This window comes from Lissotriton vulgaris, chromosome 5 (assembly GCF_964263255.1).
Source record: "Lissotriton vulgaris chromosome 5, aLisVul1.2, whole genome shotgun sequence".
NCBI lineage: Eukaryota > Metazoa > Chordata > Amphibia > Caudata > Salamandridae > Lissotriton > Lissotriton vulgaris.
In genome coordinates, this window is record NC_141693.1 from 1,774,222,764 (window position 1) to 1,774,238,582 (window position 15,819).

Consider the following 15,819-nt stretch of genomic DNA (forward strand, 5'->3'; position numbering starts at 1 on the left):
TGAAAATGCCGAACACGAATTCCCTACACTAATAGTGTGCGATTCGTATTTCTGCGTCAAGTTATACAACAGTGACATGCAGACATGGAGTAAATACGGTTACAAAGATGACACAGGTGCCACAATAAAGCATAAAACGCTTTGGGAACAAGTAGTTCTTTTACAGAAAGAACTACAAAAGACTCACGTGATACACGCACCGAGTCATCAAGGTGATGGCGTTCACGTTGCAGGGAATTCATTGGCTAACACAGCCACAGCGGAAGCGGTTCGACCGGCTTCCGTAGCCACTAAAAAGCGTTCAGAAAAACATAGATGGGGAAACCATGCTGGCCGTAAAAGCCTCATTAAAAAGGAGATTTTGCAGCATTACCTCTCAACTATCCACTCAGTAATACATACATAATTGATGCAAACTCAGTTCCTTTTGCTCAAATCCCTTGAGTGGGGGATAGAGTAATTCCAAACACGAACCAGAGAGTTTTCTTGATTGAAGACGCACACATGGGACTGGGTCTGAGGCACCAAGAGATCCTAAAATCTCTGATAGAATTACAATCAAAGTACTGGTGGCCGGGAATGAGCGTAGATATCTACTATTTTGCAAGAAATTGTGAGGACTGCAACAGAGATGGCAGTTGTGAACTGGACCAGACAACAGCCCAGATACCACTATTAGAGAGCATCAGGCTATCTGTAGCTCAGAAATCCAGCCAGAGAAATGCGTCCCCATAATTATTAAGATTGAATTCACTTAAAATGTAGACCCCAGCGCTCGGCTGACGCCATAACTGTTATAAAAGATTTGCGAGTCTTTATCGGCACATACACAATTGGCATGCTACATTCTGATCAGGGTCCTGAGTTTAGCTCTTGAACTTACAAAGACGCCATAAACAGCATGGGCATTGCATTGCGGTACTCTTCTCCCTTCCATCATGAGGGAAATGCGGTAGGGTAAAGAAAAAACCAGGACATAAAGCCATCTATAACGGCGAGGGTATTCGGTTCGGGTGTTGGGTGGGTCAAACATTTAACAAGTGTCCAACGTAGTCTTAATAATCTGCCAAGAAATTCTCTAAAAGGTCTCACTCCATACGAACTATTGTTCGGTACTAGAATGCACATTCAAGATCTTGATTGTCACTTCAGTGGTAGAAGAAAAATCCTTTGATATCAAAGACCGTTTGGCTGTTTTACAGGATTTAAATGAAACAAGAAAAAACCTGAGTAACAAAGTTGAAACAACAGCCACTGAAGAAAAAACACCTGTCCCAGCAAGACCTGTCTGGATTCCAAAAATTGGGGGATCTGGTCAGAGAAGATCGCGGTGAAGAAGGAATTTGGGCCTTCTTACAGAAAAGCAGTACCTGTCTTAGCTGTCAGCGGAACAAGATCAGTTGTACTACCGCCCCTTGCTGGTAAAAAGGAGAACATAGTTGTATCCATCGACCTGGTAAAACCACAACCATGTGGCCAATAATAAGTAGTAGGCCCAGTGGACTCCCAAGAAATAACAGAATGCCGAAATTTGCTACAATCCAAGAGGCTCAAACTGAGAGACTAATCACATTTGATAAACCTGCAGTGAATAACGAAGGACTATGCAATAATGCCATGGAATTTGTGCCTCTTGAAACCCAAATTGCAACAGTTCGTCAAGAAACACCAGTCTACAATGATCCAGCCTCTCTTTGACCATGCTAATGAAAGAAAAATGCAAAAGCAAATGAAAATCCGGAAATAATTCCAACAATTGACAGAACTGCATCTGGCTACTTCATCAACTTCGACAACTTTTCTGAAGATCCAAGCGAGCATAAAGAAACGCCTGCAACAAAAACTTTCAAAGACAAAGTAATTGAACTTTTTCACCGACTAAAAGAAACATATCTGATGTCACCATGGATTGAATTTTGGATTGTGTTAGGTGTACTTACTCTCCTGCTTTGGCTCATCATGGTTCTATGTTTGGGAAAATTCATAGATGGAAAATATAGTACAATGGACACAGCAAGTCAGATCATCAACTTGGTCCTAAGGCCTCACACATCCTCCCACATCGTGAAAAGAGAACTGTCATCAGTAAACAGCTCAGCCAATCCAATACCCGGTGGGGTAGCATGGGACAGAACTGATTATGACATTTTTGGCCCGGTTGAGCTCTTGAAATATCCACAACCAGTTCAAGGTTTCATTAAGTGACTTTGTGACCCCAAGTACCTTCTCTGATGATTGGGACTTTGAAAACATTAATATTATGATGTCAGATTTAGTAATGTCAGCCAAATTTACAGAACATGACTACTTACAGGGTTCATCGAATTATGAATAGTTATACTGTTATAATCATTTTGGTGATCACTATTTGCATAAAACTGCTCAGCCTAGAAATGTTTTTTTTAATAACCAATGGGAACACTGTCCAACTCCGCCAAAAGGCAGCTCGAAAACATTTTTATGAGAAATTCCAGTACTTCTCAGGGTTTAATAACAGTGATCCAGAAACGTTTTATTTTAAAATGTTAATTAGGACAGGAATGAAAACAATGTTGACAAATACTAAATATAATACTGAAAAATGTTATGACAAAAGGTCTACATTTGGTTTCGAATTTTGGAAAAACACCATTGAAACAAAAACGATATGGGGTACCAAAGATTGGCAAGTACAAGTACTAGAAGCATTATTTAGGGCCTGCATGATCCCAGAACAAATGATATTCTTGAATGACAATTCAACAAACTACTTGTCCTAGCTAAGATAAGACTTAAATACACGGTCTATTCCGAAACCCATAACTGATAGTGATAGCACTACAAATGTGGAGATGGACGTATCCCATATTTTACACCAAAACAGAACACATCCCGATTGGGAAAAATGGTTGATCTGGCCAACAGACACAAATAACCGTCAAAATAGATTCCTGAACAAAACACAGGGGTTAAAATGACCAGGCCAGACCCAAGATACTCCCAGAGACAACATCCAGGGATAGTTACAACATACAGTGCAGGGAAACTATGCCTTGAGTGGCTAGAGAAATCCACACTGGCTGAAATTAAGCAACACTTGCCTTTACTTAAAGACGGTGCTGACTTGCGTGATTTCATATTGGGACCACGCAAACAGCGTCAAAAACGTTTCATAGCGGCCGGTATATACGCTGCGTACAACGAAGCTTGGAAAGTAATGCAAATTGAAACAGCAGAAAAAAGAAATTGATCGTATAAATTTGGAAAAATCACTTTCTGTAGTGGACAATGGGTTAACGACTGTCCTCCCTAATATATTCACTGGACAGCATTGCATCATCTGCTTTGGATATAATAGAGCAGGACTTACTAATGTTACAACATGGTCAGTCTCAATAACGTTCTATTGTACAGCTTGGTTGGACGTTGCAAAATCTGCGTTCAGGCTATGTACCATGGCGTTTAAACACCACAACGTCATTATTCGGTACCTTTAACCTTGCAGATAAATCAGTTTGACACAACAAGCATTTGCAATGCAATAGGTCTCGCATTAGGAAAGTTTGATTTTTTTTTTTTAAATATTTTTATTGATACATTTTTTCCCCACAATTTTATTTCCCCCCCCTCCCCCATTACATGGACAAGGCACAATAAGTTTCATAAGGCAGCCACATACTCAAAAGAAAAAGTGAAAGTGAAATATTACAATATACATACTACATACAGATCCTATCATAATATATACGATACAAATAATATATGTTAACATTCCATAATACATACATTCCTCAAAATACCTTGTTCAGTTCCAGCCTTCCATTGAATCAGAGGACCCCAGATTTGTATACCCAGCTTTTTACCCTTTCTCCCTTTCCTAGAGTAAATAGCTGTTTCCAATTTTTGTATTGACAAAGTTTATCCTAGCCATTGATGATACGTGGGAGGATTTGGATCTAACCAAGTTGAGGCCACAAGCAGTCTAAAAATCGACATTGCTACAAACAGAAAATATTTACAATTAATTTGTCCGTTGGGGGATATTCCCAACAAAATAGTTGCTGAGTCCAACTCTATTGTTGTGTCTAAGGCATTCCGGAAAAAATTCCCGATATCTTGTTTTATCTTATCTAAGTGTGGACAAGTAGAAAAAATATGTAACAAATTAGCCTCCATACTGCCACATCTAAAACACGAGATGCCCGACACAGCCCCCCCATTGAGCAATTTTCCATGGCGTATAATACAGGTGATACAGGCTCTAGTAGTGCTGGGCCTGAAGAGACGCTGAGCATAGTAATTTACATCCCATCTCAAGTGATTCAGAGAAAATATCTTTCTCTAGCTATATCTAAATCTGAGGACCATTTAAATATCCATTTGTCAAGATCATCCTTTTTTAACTTTGTCATGTCTAAATAAAATCTTTTTATAGTACAGTCATTACCTTTTTGTATGAGATCCATCATTATACTCCTCCCAAAGCCTAGAGCTCCCCCTTTTTTATTTAATATACAACTCCTTATTTGAAGGTATTTAAAGAAATGATTTGTGTTTAACATGTACTTGTTTTTCAAATCTATAAATTGTAAGATGCCATTATCATCCCACATATCACCAATCATTCTTATACCTCGACTCTCCCATTCCTCATATATCATTCCTGAGAACACAGCCCTAGGTAATGAGGGATTATTTTCGAATCTAGTATATACACTATATTTCCCTATTCCAACTTTTTTGGAAAATCCTTTCCATATGCTGTAGGCCGCCATAATTCTCTAGAAACGTGTTCTTTTAAAGTAACTTCCATCAGTAAATCTTAAAAAAATATTTTCAGCATTTGTACCCAGAGCCAAACCATATATAGCCAGCGAGCCTGTCTTATCCCATCCATCCATCTCAGCCCCCCCAATTAATCCAACCATTCCTTGTGTTGCTGCAGCCCAATAATATACCTTTAGATCCGGCAGTGACCACCCCCCTCTCTCCCTGGGAAGGGACATATACCTCAATGCCCTCCGGGTTTTACCTCTAGCCCAAATAAAACGATTTACCATACTTTCGCAAATTTTAAACCACTTATTTTCAATTAGAAGAGGGATTGCCCTAAAAAGATACAACAGTTTGGGTAAGATCAGCATTTTAATAATATTAACTCGCCCAACTAATGATAAATGCAAGTTCTCATAACGATCCAAATCTTTTCTTGCCTTTTCGATTACTGGGGCAATATTATTATCCACCAAACTATCTAAATTAGACATAATATTAATTCCGAGGTATTTCCCTGCCGGCACTACTCTTCTATCTTCACAAGGTGTAAAAGAGTTTTTAATAATCTGGGTTTTAGACGCGTTTAATGAGTACCCTGAGAAAGTTTGAGCTATTGGTGTTGCAAATGACACATTTTTTATTTATGTTTCGTTTTTGAAAATAGCGGAATTATTAGCTTTGTCATTTACAATGCCAATAGTTATAATTTTCGCAAATGTGACGCCTATAGCATTTGTAATGCAGTATGTGTTGTATATACGTGACTTAGATGTATTGATATTACAAATAACAATGGATTTTAATTTTTTTAAATAATTAATACTTAAATAAAAGTTAATGTAATTTATAATGGCTATAGCTTAAACTTTTGTAAATAACTTGTAAAGATTATGTTCATTGTATTTTATTGCGACGAAAATCCAAAAACAGAAGTGAAATATTAACATTTTTTTGCTACACTTGCAATAAAAATTGAAACATTGAGAGACCATTATTGAACCAGTTGTTGAATGGTTGCACAGATTGATGCTGTGGTAGCGCTGAGTGATGTTGTGATGGCGAACAAGTGATGCTGTGGCATTCAGGGATGCTGTGGTAGCGCATAGTGATGTTGTGGTGCCCCCGAGTGATGCTGTGGTGGTGATGAGTGATGCTGTATGCTATGCTATGTTTTGCTATCCTATGTTTTGTTATGCTATGTTTTGCTATCCTATGCTGTGCTTTGTTATGCTATGTTATGCTATGTTTTGCTATGCTATGCTATGTTTTGTTATGCTATGCTATGCTTTGTTATGCTATGCTATGCTGTGTTGTATTAAGCTATGTTTTGTTATGCTATGCTATGCTGTGTTGTATTATGCTATGTTTTGTTTTGCTATGCTAGGTTTTGCTATGATATTATGTTTTGTTATGCTATTTTTTGTAGTGTTTTCCTATGTTTTGTTATGCTATTTTTTGTAGTGTTTTCCTATGTTTTGTTATGCTATGCTTTGTTTTTCTATCCTATGCTTTGCTGTGCTATGTTTAGTTATGATATCCTATGCTTTGTTTTGTTATGCTATGCTAGTTGTATTTTACGATGCTAGTTGTGTTTAACTATGCTAGTTGTGTTTTACTATGCTAGTTGTGTTTTACTATGCTAGTTGTGTTTTACTATGCTAGTTGTGTTTTACTATGCTAGTTGTGTTTTACTATGCTAGTTGTGTTTTACTATGCTAGTTGTGTTTTACTATGCTAGTTGTGTTTTACTATGCTAGTTGTGTTTTACTATGCTAGTTGTGTTTTACTATGCTGTGCTTTGTTTTGCTATACTATGTTTTGTTATGTTATGTTTTGTTATGCTATGCTATGCTTTATGTTTTGCTATGCATTGTTGTGTTTTGCTATGCTATGTTTTGTTATGCTATGCTGGTGGGTGAGGGTGTGAGGGTTGTGAGGGTGAGAGGGTTGTGAGGGTGAGAGGGTTGTGAGGGTGAGAGGGTTGTGAGGGTGAGAGGGTTGCGAGGGTGAGAGGGTGTTGTACCAGGTCTGTGTGCATGAAGTTAACTTGGACTGCTGCTGCACATGCAATACCGGATGTCTGTGTGTGTAGGAAGCTTGCGCTGGTGCACGTTTTATTGGTCTGCCTGTGAGGACGCTTGCATTGGTGTTAGGTCTTCCAATGAGGGAAAGGGAAGCTTGCACCGATGCTGCACATGTAGCAGATCTCTGTATGCGAAGGAAGCTTGCACCGATGCTGCACATGTTGTAGCAGGTCTCTGTATGCGAAGGAAGCTTGCACCGATGCTGCACATGTTGTAGCAGGTCTCTGTATGCGAAGGAAGCTTGCACCGATGCTGCACATGTTGTAGCAGGTCTCTGTAAGCGAAGGAAGCTTGCACCGATGCTGCACATGTTGTAGCAGGTCTCTGTAAGCGAAGGAAGCTTGCACCGATGCTGCACATGTTGTAGCAGATCCCTGTATGCAAAGGAAGCTTGCACTGCTGCTACCCATGCTCTACCTGGAGTATGCATGTGAGGAAAGCTTGGCCTGCTGCCCCACGGCATGATGTGCTTGTGCAGCATGTGTAAGCTAAACTTGGTGAATATTTCACAACTCTAAAGCCTCGATGATTGGCGTTGCATGTGAACAGTACACATCTGGGGGTAGGCTGGGGTCAGAGTCTTGAGCAGCAGCGAAATTCAGCAATTAACCTCAGAGTTCATACGACACGAGGATAATCGCAGATAATGGTGCAATTTAAGAGCCGTTAAGTAATATTAATTTGCTGCAGTTCAGCATATTTTCTGCCTGCGAACGCACCCAGCGCTAGAGGGGTTCACAGATTAAAATAATGGCTTGCACAAAATCAGATATTAAAATTCTGTATGCATGAAAACAGGTAAAGGGCAAGTTTCATTTCAAGGTAGCAGCCCATAGAATACTTGATTTCAATTAGGATGCTGCTTTGCAGTCACTCAAAGATATCTCATGCACAGACCAATCAGAGTAGGGCAACTTTACTGAGCATATAGTGTCCCTGTCACCAGACACCTCTTTTCCCCGCAGCAGAAACTCGCAGGTACCCTGGACTGGACCAGGCCTGTTGTACGAGATTTCAGTAGCAGAAACAGAATATTGGATTCCTTCTCTCCATCCTGCACAACCCAAGCTCGTGTTGCAGCCCCACCCTGGCTCCTCTGACACTCTCTGCCTTTGAAGTGACAGCTGCTCGCTCCCTGGCGGAGGGCAGACAGCAGATTACTACGGTTGTCTTCACGAACATTATCTGAGCTTTAAGATAACATATGAGGTTATAGAATGAAGCTGCAGTTACCTCTCTGTACCCATCATCAGGCTGGAATTTCAGTCTTTCCCACCACTAAATGCATCCCTGTAAATAGCTGCAATAAACCTATAAATTGAACACAGAACAAAAACAGAAAGCAGCCCGGGCTGAGTGAGAGGGCGGGGCTGCCCTCGCATGCGCTCCGAGCCCCGGCGCCAAAGCGGAGTGCGGCATCTGAAGTCCCGGGTCCCAGGAGGGGGCCCGGGTGAAGACCAGCGCTGCAGAGAAGACACGGAACATGCCGAAAGAGCCCGGTGAGTGGGGGGCGGGGGGGGGGGGGTAGTGTACGGGCGTGTGTCTGTGTGTGTGTGTGTTTGAGTGTGTATGTGCGTGTCTGTGTGCGCGTGGGTCTGTTTAAGGGGGGGGTGTATGCAGTGTGTGTGTGTGTGTGTCTGTATGCGTGTGGCTGTGTATGTGCGCATGCGCGAGTGTGGCTGTGTGAGTGTTTGAGCACGGGAATATAAGGCACAAGAGGGGCACGGTGCCGTGCGCGCCCACGAGGTAAAATCTCCGGCAGGAGAAGCGCGTGTCAGTCCGCTGTCCACATTCCCCCCCCCCCCAGAGTGATAACATAAGTTGTCGAGCCGTAGACAGCAAAAGCTTAGCTTTCGCTTTCGTCTAGGCTGGACCCAAAAAGGAGCAGACTATACGATTCTGAGCATTGAAAAACTTGAGAGATTACCATTGACAATGTCAGAAAGACCGGTCATTGAATGGATAATACACGGAACAATTACAATTCCGATAACAACTTTCCAGTTTGAATACTGCCAAGAGTATATACCTGCGGGCCAGTATGAAAGGTTGGCTAAAGAATACATCAAATCAACCTGGGGTTTACCTTGTACACACAGATGTTATAGTGAAGGGAAAAAGGAGGTATTCCTTAGTGGTAACAATTGTAAAAAAATCACTAACGGTACACCTGTGTCAAGGTATTAATTTGCATGGAGCCTGTGAAGGGTCTTCAAATAACCTTTCATGTCATCTGCAAAACATATAGAGCCATTTTTTAGATAACTTTTTTTTGTTTTTAAATTTTTATTCTGAACTGTCCGGCATCTACAGCGACGAATAGTTCCCGTCTGGTATGCCGAATGTGTGCAACTACGGGAGCCCGGTCTGTTAATCAGCATCTCCCCGACGGCGTTTCTATTACGGAACGCCCAGAACCGGCTCGCCCCACTGTGCGCGACCACCTCGAACTCCTCCAACGCCAGGTGTAAAAGCACGCCAGCAGTTACCCTTCATTCGCCAAGGTCACTTTTTAGTGCCTGGATCGGAACTTCAATACCCAAGATGCACCAGGAGGCCGCCCATGCATAATTGCTAGGCGCCCCAGATGGACTGATCCCTCCACCTGGTTCGCCCACACCGTGACCGCACCCTTATCAAGTGCACCGGCTTGTTTAAAATACACTCAGGCAAAATGTTCATTGTAGTCCTGAAGATGATCCCAATTTAATTTTTGGAGACAGGGATCGAAACGTAACGTCGACAGTTTGTGCAGTACTGCTTCCCTTTTCAATCTTGTAATATGTGTTGCAGTTACTGTCGGTTCTGAGCTTATGTAATATTTCATTGTACCATAAGCCACCGTTTTTCTCCAACCTGTTTGCCTGTTATTCTATCCTTCCCCCCTATGTATGGTCTTTTCTTTTCCCCCTGACTCGGTACAGGCTTGTGCGCAGTTAACTGTGGCTTGCTCCACTTCCCAAATCCTGTATATATTCACCAAAATCTTTAAAATTAATACCTCCTTGTCCGGCTGGACATTGGAGTAAAAGATGCAAAGTCTTCATTTTAAGTCTGTGCTTATTATTACACGTTATATCTACCAAAAGCTTAAGACCTTTGTTAGCTCTAAATCTAGCACATATACAGCATTTAGTATAAATATGTGATAGAATGGTCTTGACCTTCTTTTCTGTATTCATAGCCATTTCATGTGTAGTTTTCGCAATTCATTCAGCTGATATATATATGCATTTAACTGAATGATGACACTGCTTGAAAAGCGTACAGTACCAACACTCATTTTCGTGTATTTACCATATACCATTTCAAATGCGAAATATGTATTTTGGGGTGGGTTGGAAAACACACATGCATCGTTATACGTTTACTATTGCTTAGTTTTTAGTAATGATTGACATTAATCCGTTGAGTTGGTGTTGTATTTCTATCTAGGACCCTAATTCGATATTCCCGATGTATGCCCTTATGTGGTTATAACTAATATCCTTATAAAGGCATAAGAATCATATCCATATTCAGTAATAGCCCATGCAGTCCAAAGCACAGCACGGCTACTCATCTCGACTCCTAGAAAGCACAACGCGTTCTTTAAACAAACCAAGCCTCCAGCAACCCGGGAAATCCCCCCCTGCTTTTTTTTTTTAACAAGAACTCCACGAGTCCAGAAAGAACGGTTAGTTCTTAGTGACGTCTTATGTCCAACCTTACGTCAAACTCGGCACCTTTCAGGTATAAATATACCAACAGTTGCCTTAAGCAAACACACAGTGGTTTGGAGCAGAGCGGCTATGTACTTGCCCGAGAGCCCAGCTGACGCGAGAGCCCGCGGAAGCCGCCCCTCCTGTTTTGACGCACTGGGAGAGACGCTGTCTTTCTCCAGCCGAGAAAATCCAGCTCCGGTGTTTCCAGCCACCCTTGAGGGTTGCTGGGAGATCGAGTCCTGAAGAAAGATACCAGACCTCCCACATTCTATCACCAAAGTACGGAGCTGACTAAACCCTTAAGAGAATTCTTGATGCAGATTCTTGGCAAAACAATCTTAACCAACTTAGCTTAAACTGCTACTTACTTACTCCTCCCCAAGTATTCGGCTTAGGTCAGGTACACCGGGGTAGGCGTAGTTAGAAGCACCAGTTGAGTACGTTCGTCAATGTTTTTATGTATGTATATATTTTATCCATTTTAAAGTACCATATGGCTAAGAAACCATATCAATGCTTTTACAGTATTATTTCATAATACTACTTTTACTGTACGCACTTTACTTTATGATAAGTATTGCAATTGTGGCAATTAATTTCTCTTGCACGAGAAAGAAGACTGCTCAATAAACACCTTTTATTGAAAACGCCCGTCTCTATTTCTCTGCACTCTGGTGAAACTAAGTACGCACTGTTGACTGAGTGAAATAGCTGCCTATTGTTTTCACACGACTATAGAGATACACTCTTTTCTGAGGGAGCAAAGTTGTCATGTTTGTATGGTTGTCAGAAGCTAATCCCTTCTTGTCTAAATCCGGAGAGTTAACTCTTTCCTGAACATTCGAGAAAGTTTCTAGTGACCTCTGAGCTAGCTGGCAAAACAAATGAAGTCTAATATAGTCAGTAGAGACCTAGTCGACCTCAGTCCTACGTCTACACTGACGTTTATATTATTACAATGCGCAGAGCCTATTGGGAATATAGGAACTACACTACAAGAGAAAGGGGTAGGGCAATGGAACAGATATGTGAATGGCACACAGCAGCTGCCATCCTTCCTTCTAACTTCAGAAACAGAATATATTATTGCCATTCACAAACGTATTAGTTTTGACCTAGTAAACTTCCTGGAAGGTGTTCTAATCCCATTTCTGACAAAGGACTAGAAATTGTTTGATTACAGAAGCATTTTGGATTCTTCACATGCCACACATGATGAATGGAATGTGGAATGGAAAAAACCTTTAAACTGTACTGCCTGGCCACAACATAAATATGCTACTCTCCACAGATTTATTAATCTGTTTCTTGTAATCTAGTTTTAAAACGGACTCAAAGCACACTGAATATAGATACAGAAGCCGAACTTTAAAGTTGCGATGCACGACCTGGCAAATGTCAGCGCTATTCTGCCTCTTTAATTTAAGATCGCTGGCCGCAAACAAAAAATAACCATGGGGTTAAGCACAAAAGGAGACTGGCAGCCTGCTGAGCTGCATCTATCTTACTAGCATTCGAAAGTGAGACCTGAATGTTGTATATCCCTTCAGTAGACATTCAAATAAAGACTCCCTACGATCTCTGGCTATGCCCCTGAAAATAACTTCATTTGAAGGATATGTACCAAAAACATGTAGTAGGGGGTGGAAAATGACCAGAGAGGGGTTGGAGCATGCTATGCGAAAAACAGTTCGTTGTGACATGTTTGTGTTCGTCACTGGCATTGCCGTATATGGTATGAAAATCTAAACCTGGGATTATTGTGCAGCAGACAATAGTTAAAGTGACAGCACAAGACTCGGAGTAATAAACTATTATCAATAAACAAATGCATTTAGCGAGGCTGCGTAGATGTGAAACCTACTCGTTTAAACAAATAACCGCTAAGGAATCGCTCTTTAACGGTATGCTACCAATCTGAACTGTTATTTGAGAGCCTGATAGAAGCTAGATCTGAACCTGTGTGCTGGCTGCATGCTTGATGATGGCTCTGGTCTTCTTCCTCATATTCCAAGCACGAAAGTACGACGCGAGCGGACAGCGCTCAAGGCTAATTCTGCGTCCTTGTCAAGTTGCCCTGCGACGATTCGAGTGATTCAATGGTACCAGCTGAAAACTCATTCAAACACACAAGGCCACCGGTCTGCATGAAACACGATGAGCAGCTGCCAAGGAAATGTTGTCTGAGCGAGGCTGGGCGTACCCATCTTGTCATTATGTTGCCATGTCATAGGTCATCAGATTCACAATGCATGCTAAATGCTTTCTAGCACCACTTGAAGGAGTTTAACAGGAACCACAGCAGATAAGTACTAAATGTAAAGTAGAGCAAGCATCGAAACGTGGGTGTAAGGCACAGATAAAAGAGTTCGTCTGTTAAAAACAGTGTTTCACACTCGGGGGTGGCATTTTCGCCTGCAACAAGATGTGTGTGCTCAAGTGCAAGTTTGGTGTTAGAATCTCTACCGGAACACGTTACAGGATTATTTTGAAATGCCAGACTGAACCATAACGTCCACTACAAATCGCAGGGGCTCAGGTGAAACAGGACATTAAAAAAAACGTTTAATGACAATCGTGGTAGGCAAACCCTCGTATTTGGGGGCTTGCCATCAAGACAATGTCCAACTTGGACTAAGTCAACATGAATCCGAAAACTACAGGCCAGTTCTAGCCACCCGCTCCCCAAAGCCTTTAAACTTCCCCTGCAGGAAATTTTGCATTCGAAGACAAAACAACCACGTCGATTCCGTCCCCGTTAACTACATACATCACATTCCACCAAGACGTTCTGGATTTTGGATCCTTTCCTCAGACTGCTATCAGTAACAAGATTTTACTCATTTCACCAAGTCTTAAGGGTTCCCCGTTTTGCATCAGGTTACCGTTTTACCTTCATACCCAATCAACGCAGTCGACTAACTGTTACCACCATGCGAGCCCTCACCCAGCAAGTCCCTTGTTAAGCGTAGTTCTAAACAACAGGTGCAAACCCTTCACCCCTCATTAAGTCGGTGTCCTGTGGGTTACATCACCCGTCTAGTTCTATGCTTCATCCGGCCACTAGCTAGCGGTCTACTGAAACAGACCCACTGGTGTCACCCGCCTGGTTCTAGCTCCTACCTTCTTCTTTAGCTCCTGGTCCACTTTCAACAAGGAGGACATAGTGCCGACTAGGGGCTCTGGTTCGGTTACCGGTGGAATGGTCTCCACAGCGCCTGACTTTGCCGCCGCCTCCTGCTTCACTCACATACACCCGCTGCCGGCCTCAGAGCACCATTGGCGCAAAAGGAAGTGACGACTATATCGCCGAGGCAAAATATGCTGCAAGCCAATCAAAATCGAGTTAAAGGCAGCGTGCGACGGAGGCGCGCAACAAAGGGGAATAATGGCAATAGAAGAAAGACGACTCCTACTGTCACTTGTGCCTTCCAGTAGCTTGCGTGCGAGATAGTGAACCAATAATGTTTGTACCTAATCCGGTCAGTGTTACTCATGGGGTGACCATCATAGAGTCAGGCAGAAACGAAAACGTTATTCATTTTAAGTCCCTCTTTGCATGGACTGAATACGAAGGTACATATTTCTGCCTTGACCAGGTTTAATTCTGCATAAAAGTTCACGCGGTGGCTTCTTTGGACATCCGTCACTGGATGAAACAGGATTTTTGTTTTATTTACTCATCTTCTCATTTCGAGCTTCTACCTCAGGGCACATAATCCTCCAGATAACTGGGTCTCTTGGTGTTGCGTTTGCTTTTCTGAAAATTATAATAACCTGGACATATTCCATCTCTGGACATCGGGACATCGGTCAACCTGTGACCGATGAACTATACCATATCTCACAGAGCAACCACATCATTACAACTACTACTACCACATACATCAACACTTATGAAACCATACACTGAAGAACCATAAGCTGTGCGGTAATATTCAGGAATGACGTGAAGATAACTAACATCTCCCTACCTTCCTAACATCTACATTGGCTTTAAGTAGGACTGGTCCCCCCGGGTTAGAGACAAAAGCGGACGTCAAACACTCTAGGACAGGTCCCTCTGGGGCCTTATTATGCCCTTAACTGTACAGGGGAAATCGATGACTAAAAACTGCTAAGACCCATTTTAGCTGCTTTTATCTTCCACATGTTTAACTTAATGTACTTTCCCAAGAGTATTTGTTTTTCTACAATGTTATTTTTCTGTAGTTTTCTTTTCGCACAGCATATTACTCAGTCGCCTGTAGGTCCCTGTGTGAGCCAGTTGTGGACGACGTTGGTGTTTATTATAATGCAGTACGTTTGAGAGCTCTAGATTTGAGGGTAAAGTCAGTACGTGTTACTGACCGTGACTGTCAGTGGAGGATAAAGGTGTTCTTAATGCATTCTCATCTCGTCCTTGTCCTCTATACAGAGAGGTCACGGATGCCAGTTGTTATGTTATGTAAAAGGTGCTTGTATAGCGCACGGCTGCCCCAGCCAAGGGGCGTCCCGGCGCTAGTTGCCAATGTCCAAGGGACAGCTAAAGATGGAAATTAGAGGGGGTTGTCCGGAAGTGCACATAACATAACTAATTGAAGAGGTAAGTTTTGATGGCTTTCCGGAAGCATAAAAGGTCGTTTCTCGGATCTGAGCTGGAAGTCCATTCCAAAGTTTGGCAGCTAAGTATCCAAATGAGCGTCCGCCCATTCGACTTAGCTTGATGCGGGGGATAGTCACCAGGTTCTGACCCACTGACCGAAGGGTACGTCGTGGGACGTAGGGGGAAAGGAGTGGACATAGCATCGGGGGGGAGGCGAGTTTTAGAATTTTAAAAGCAAGGCATAAGGATTTAAAGTGGATCCTCTTTTCAACGGGGAGCCAGTGTAGGTTCTTGAGAGTGGAGGAAACCGCTTTGTGCCGGGGTAGACCTGTAAGAGCTCTTGCGGCAGCATTTTGGACTCTCTGTAGTCTGACTTTCTCGGCTACGTTAGTTCCCAACAGTAAGGAGCTAGCGTAGTCCAGCCGTGATAGGATTGCTGATTGTATCACCACTTGGCGGGTTTTTTAAAATGGGCCGAAGGTTTCGAAGAATTCCGAAACATGTGGCAGCAACTTTTTTAGTATGGTGGGTAAAGTTCAGAGCAGAGTCCACCCATACTCCTAGGTTTTTTACCACACTCTTGGGGACAGGCGGCGGGTCCATAGTTTCAGGCCACCAGTTGTTTCCCCAGGACGTTGTATCTTTGCCTAGCCGCAGAACCTCTGTCTTGCCAGCATTCAGTTGGAGATAG

At 42.3% G+C, this 15,819-nt stretch overlaps 1 protein-coding gene across 2 annotated transcripts in view; it reads right to left on the reverse strand.

Moving 5' to 3' along the window:
* The window catches only part of PSME3 (proteasome activator subunit 3), a 288,151-nt gene extending 274,303 nt beyond the window's left edge, over nucleotides 1-13,848 (reverse strand). For both annotated transcript variants that reach the window (XM_086924080.1, XM_086924079.1), the window contains exon 1: nucleotides 13,667-13,848. In XM_086924080.1, the coding sequence (XP_086780206.1) occupies nucleotides 13,667-13,708 (42 nt within the window). In that variant the 5' untranslated portion in view covers nucleotides 13,709-13,848. The remainder of the gene's footprint in view (nucleotides 1-13,666) is intronic.
* Nucleotides 13,849-15,819: the final 1,971 nt, after the last annotated feature.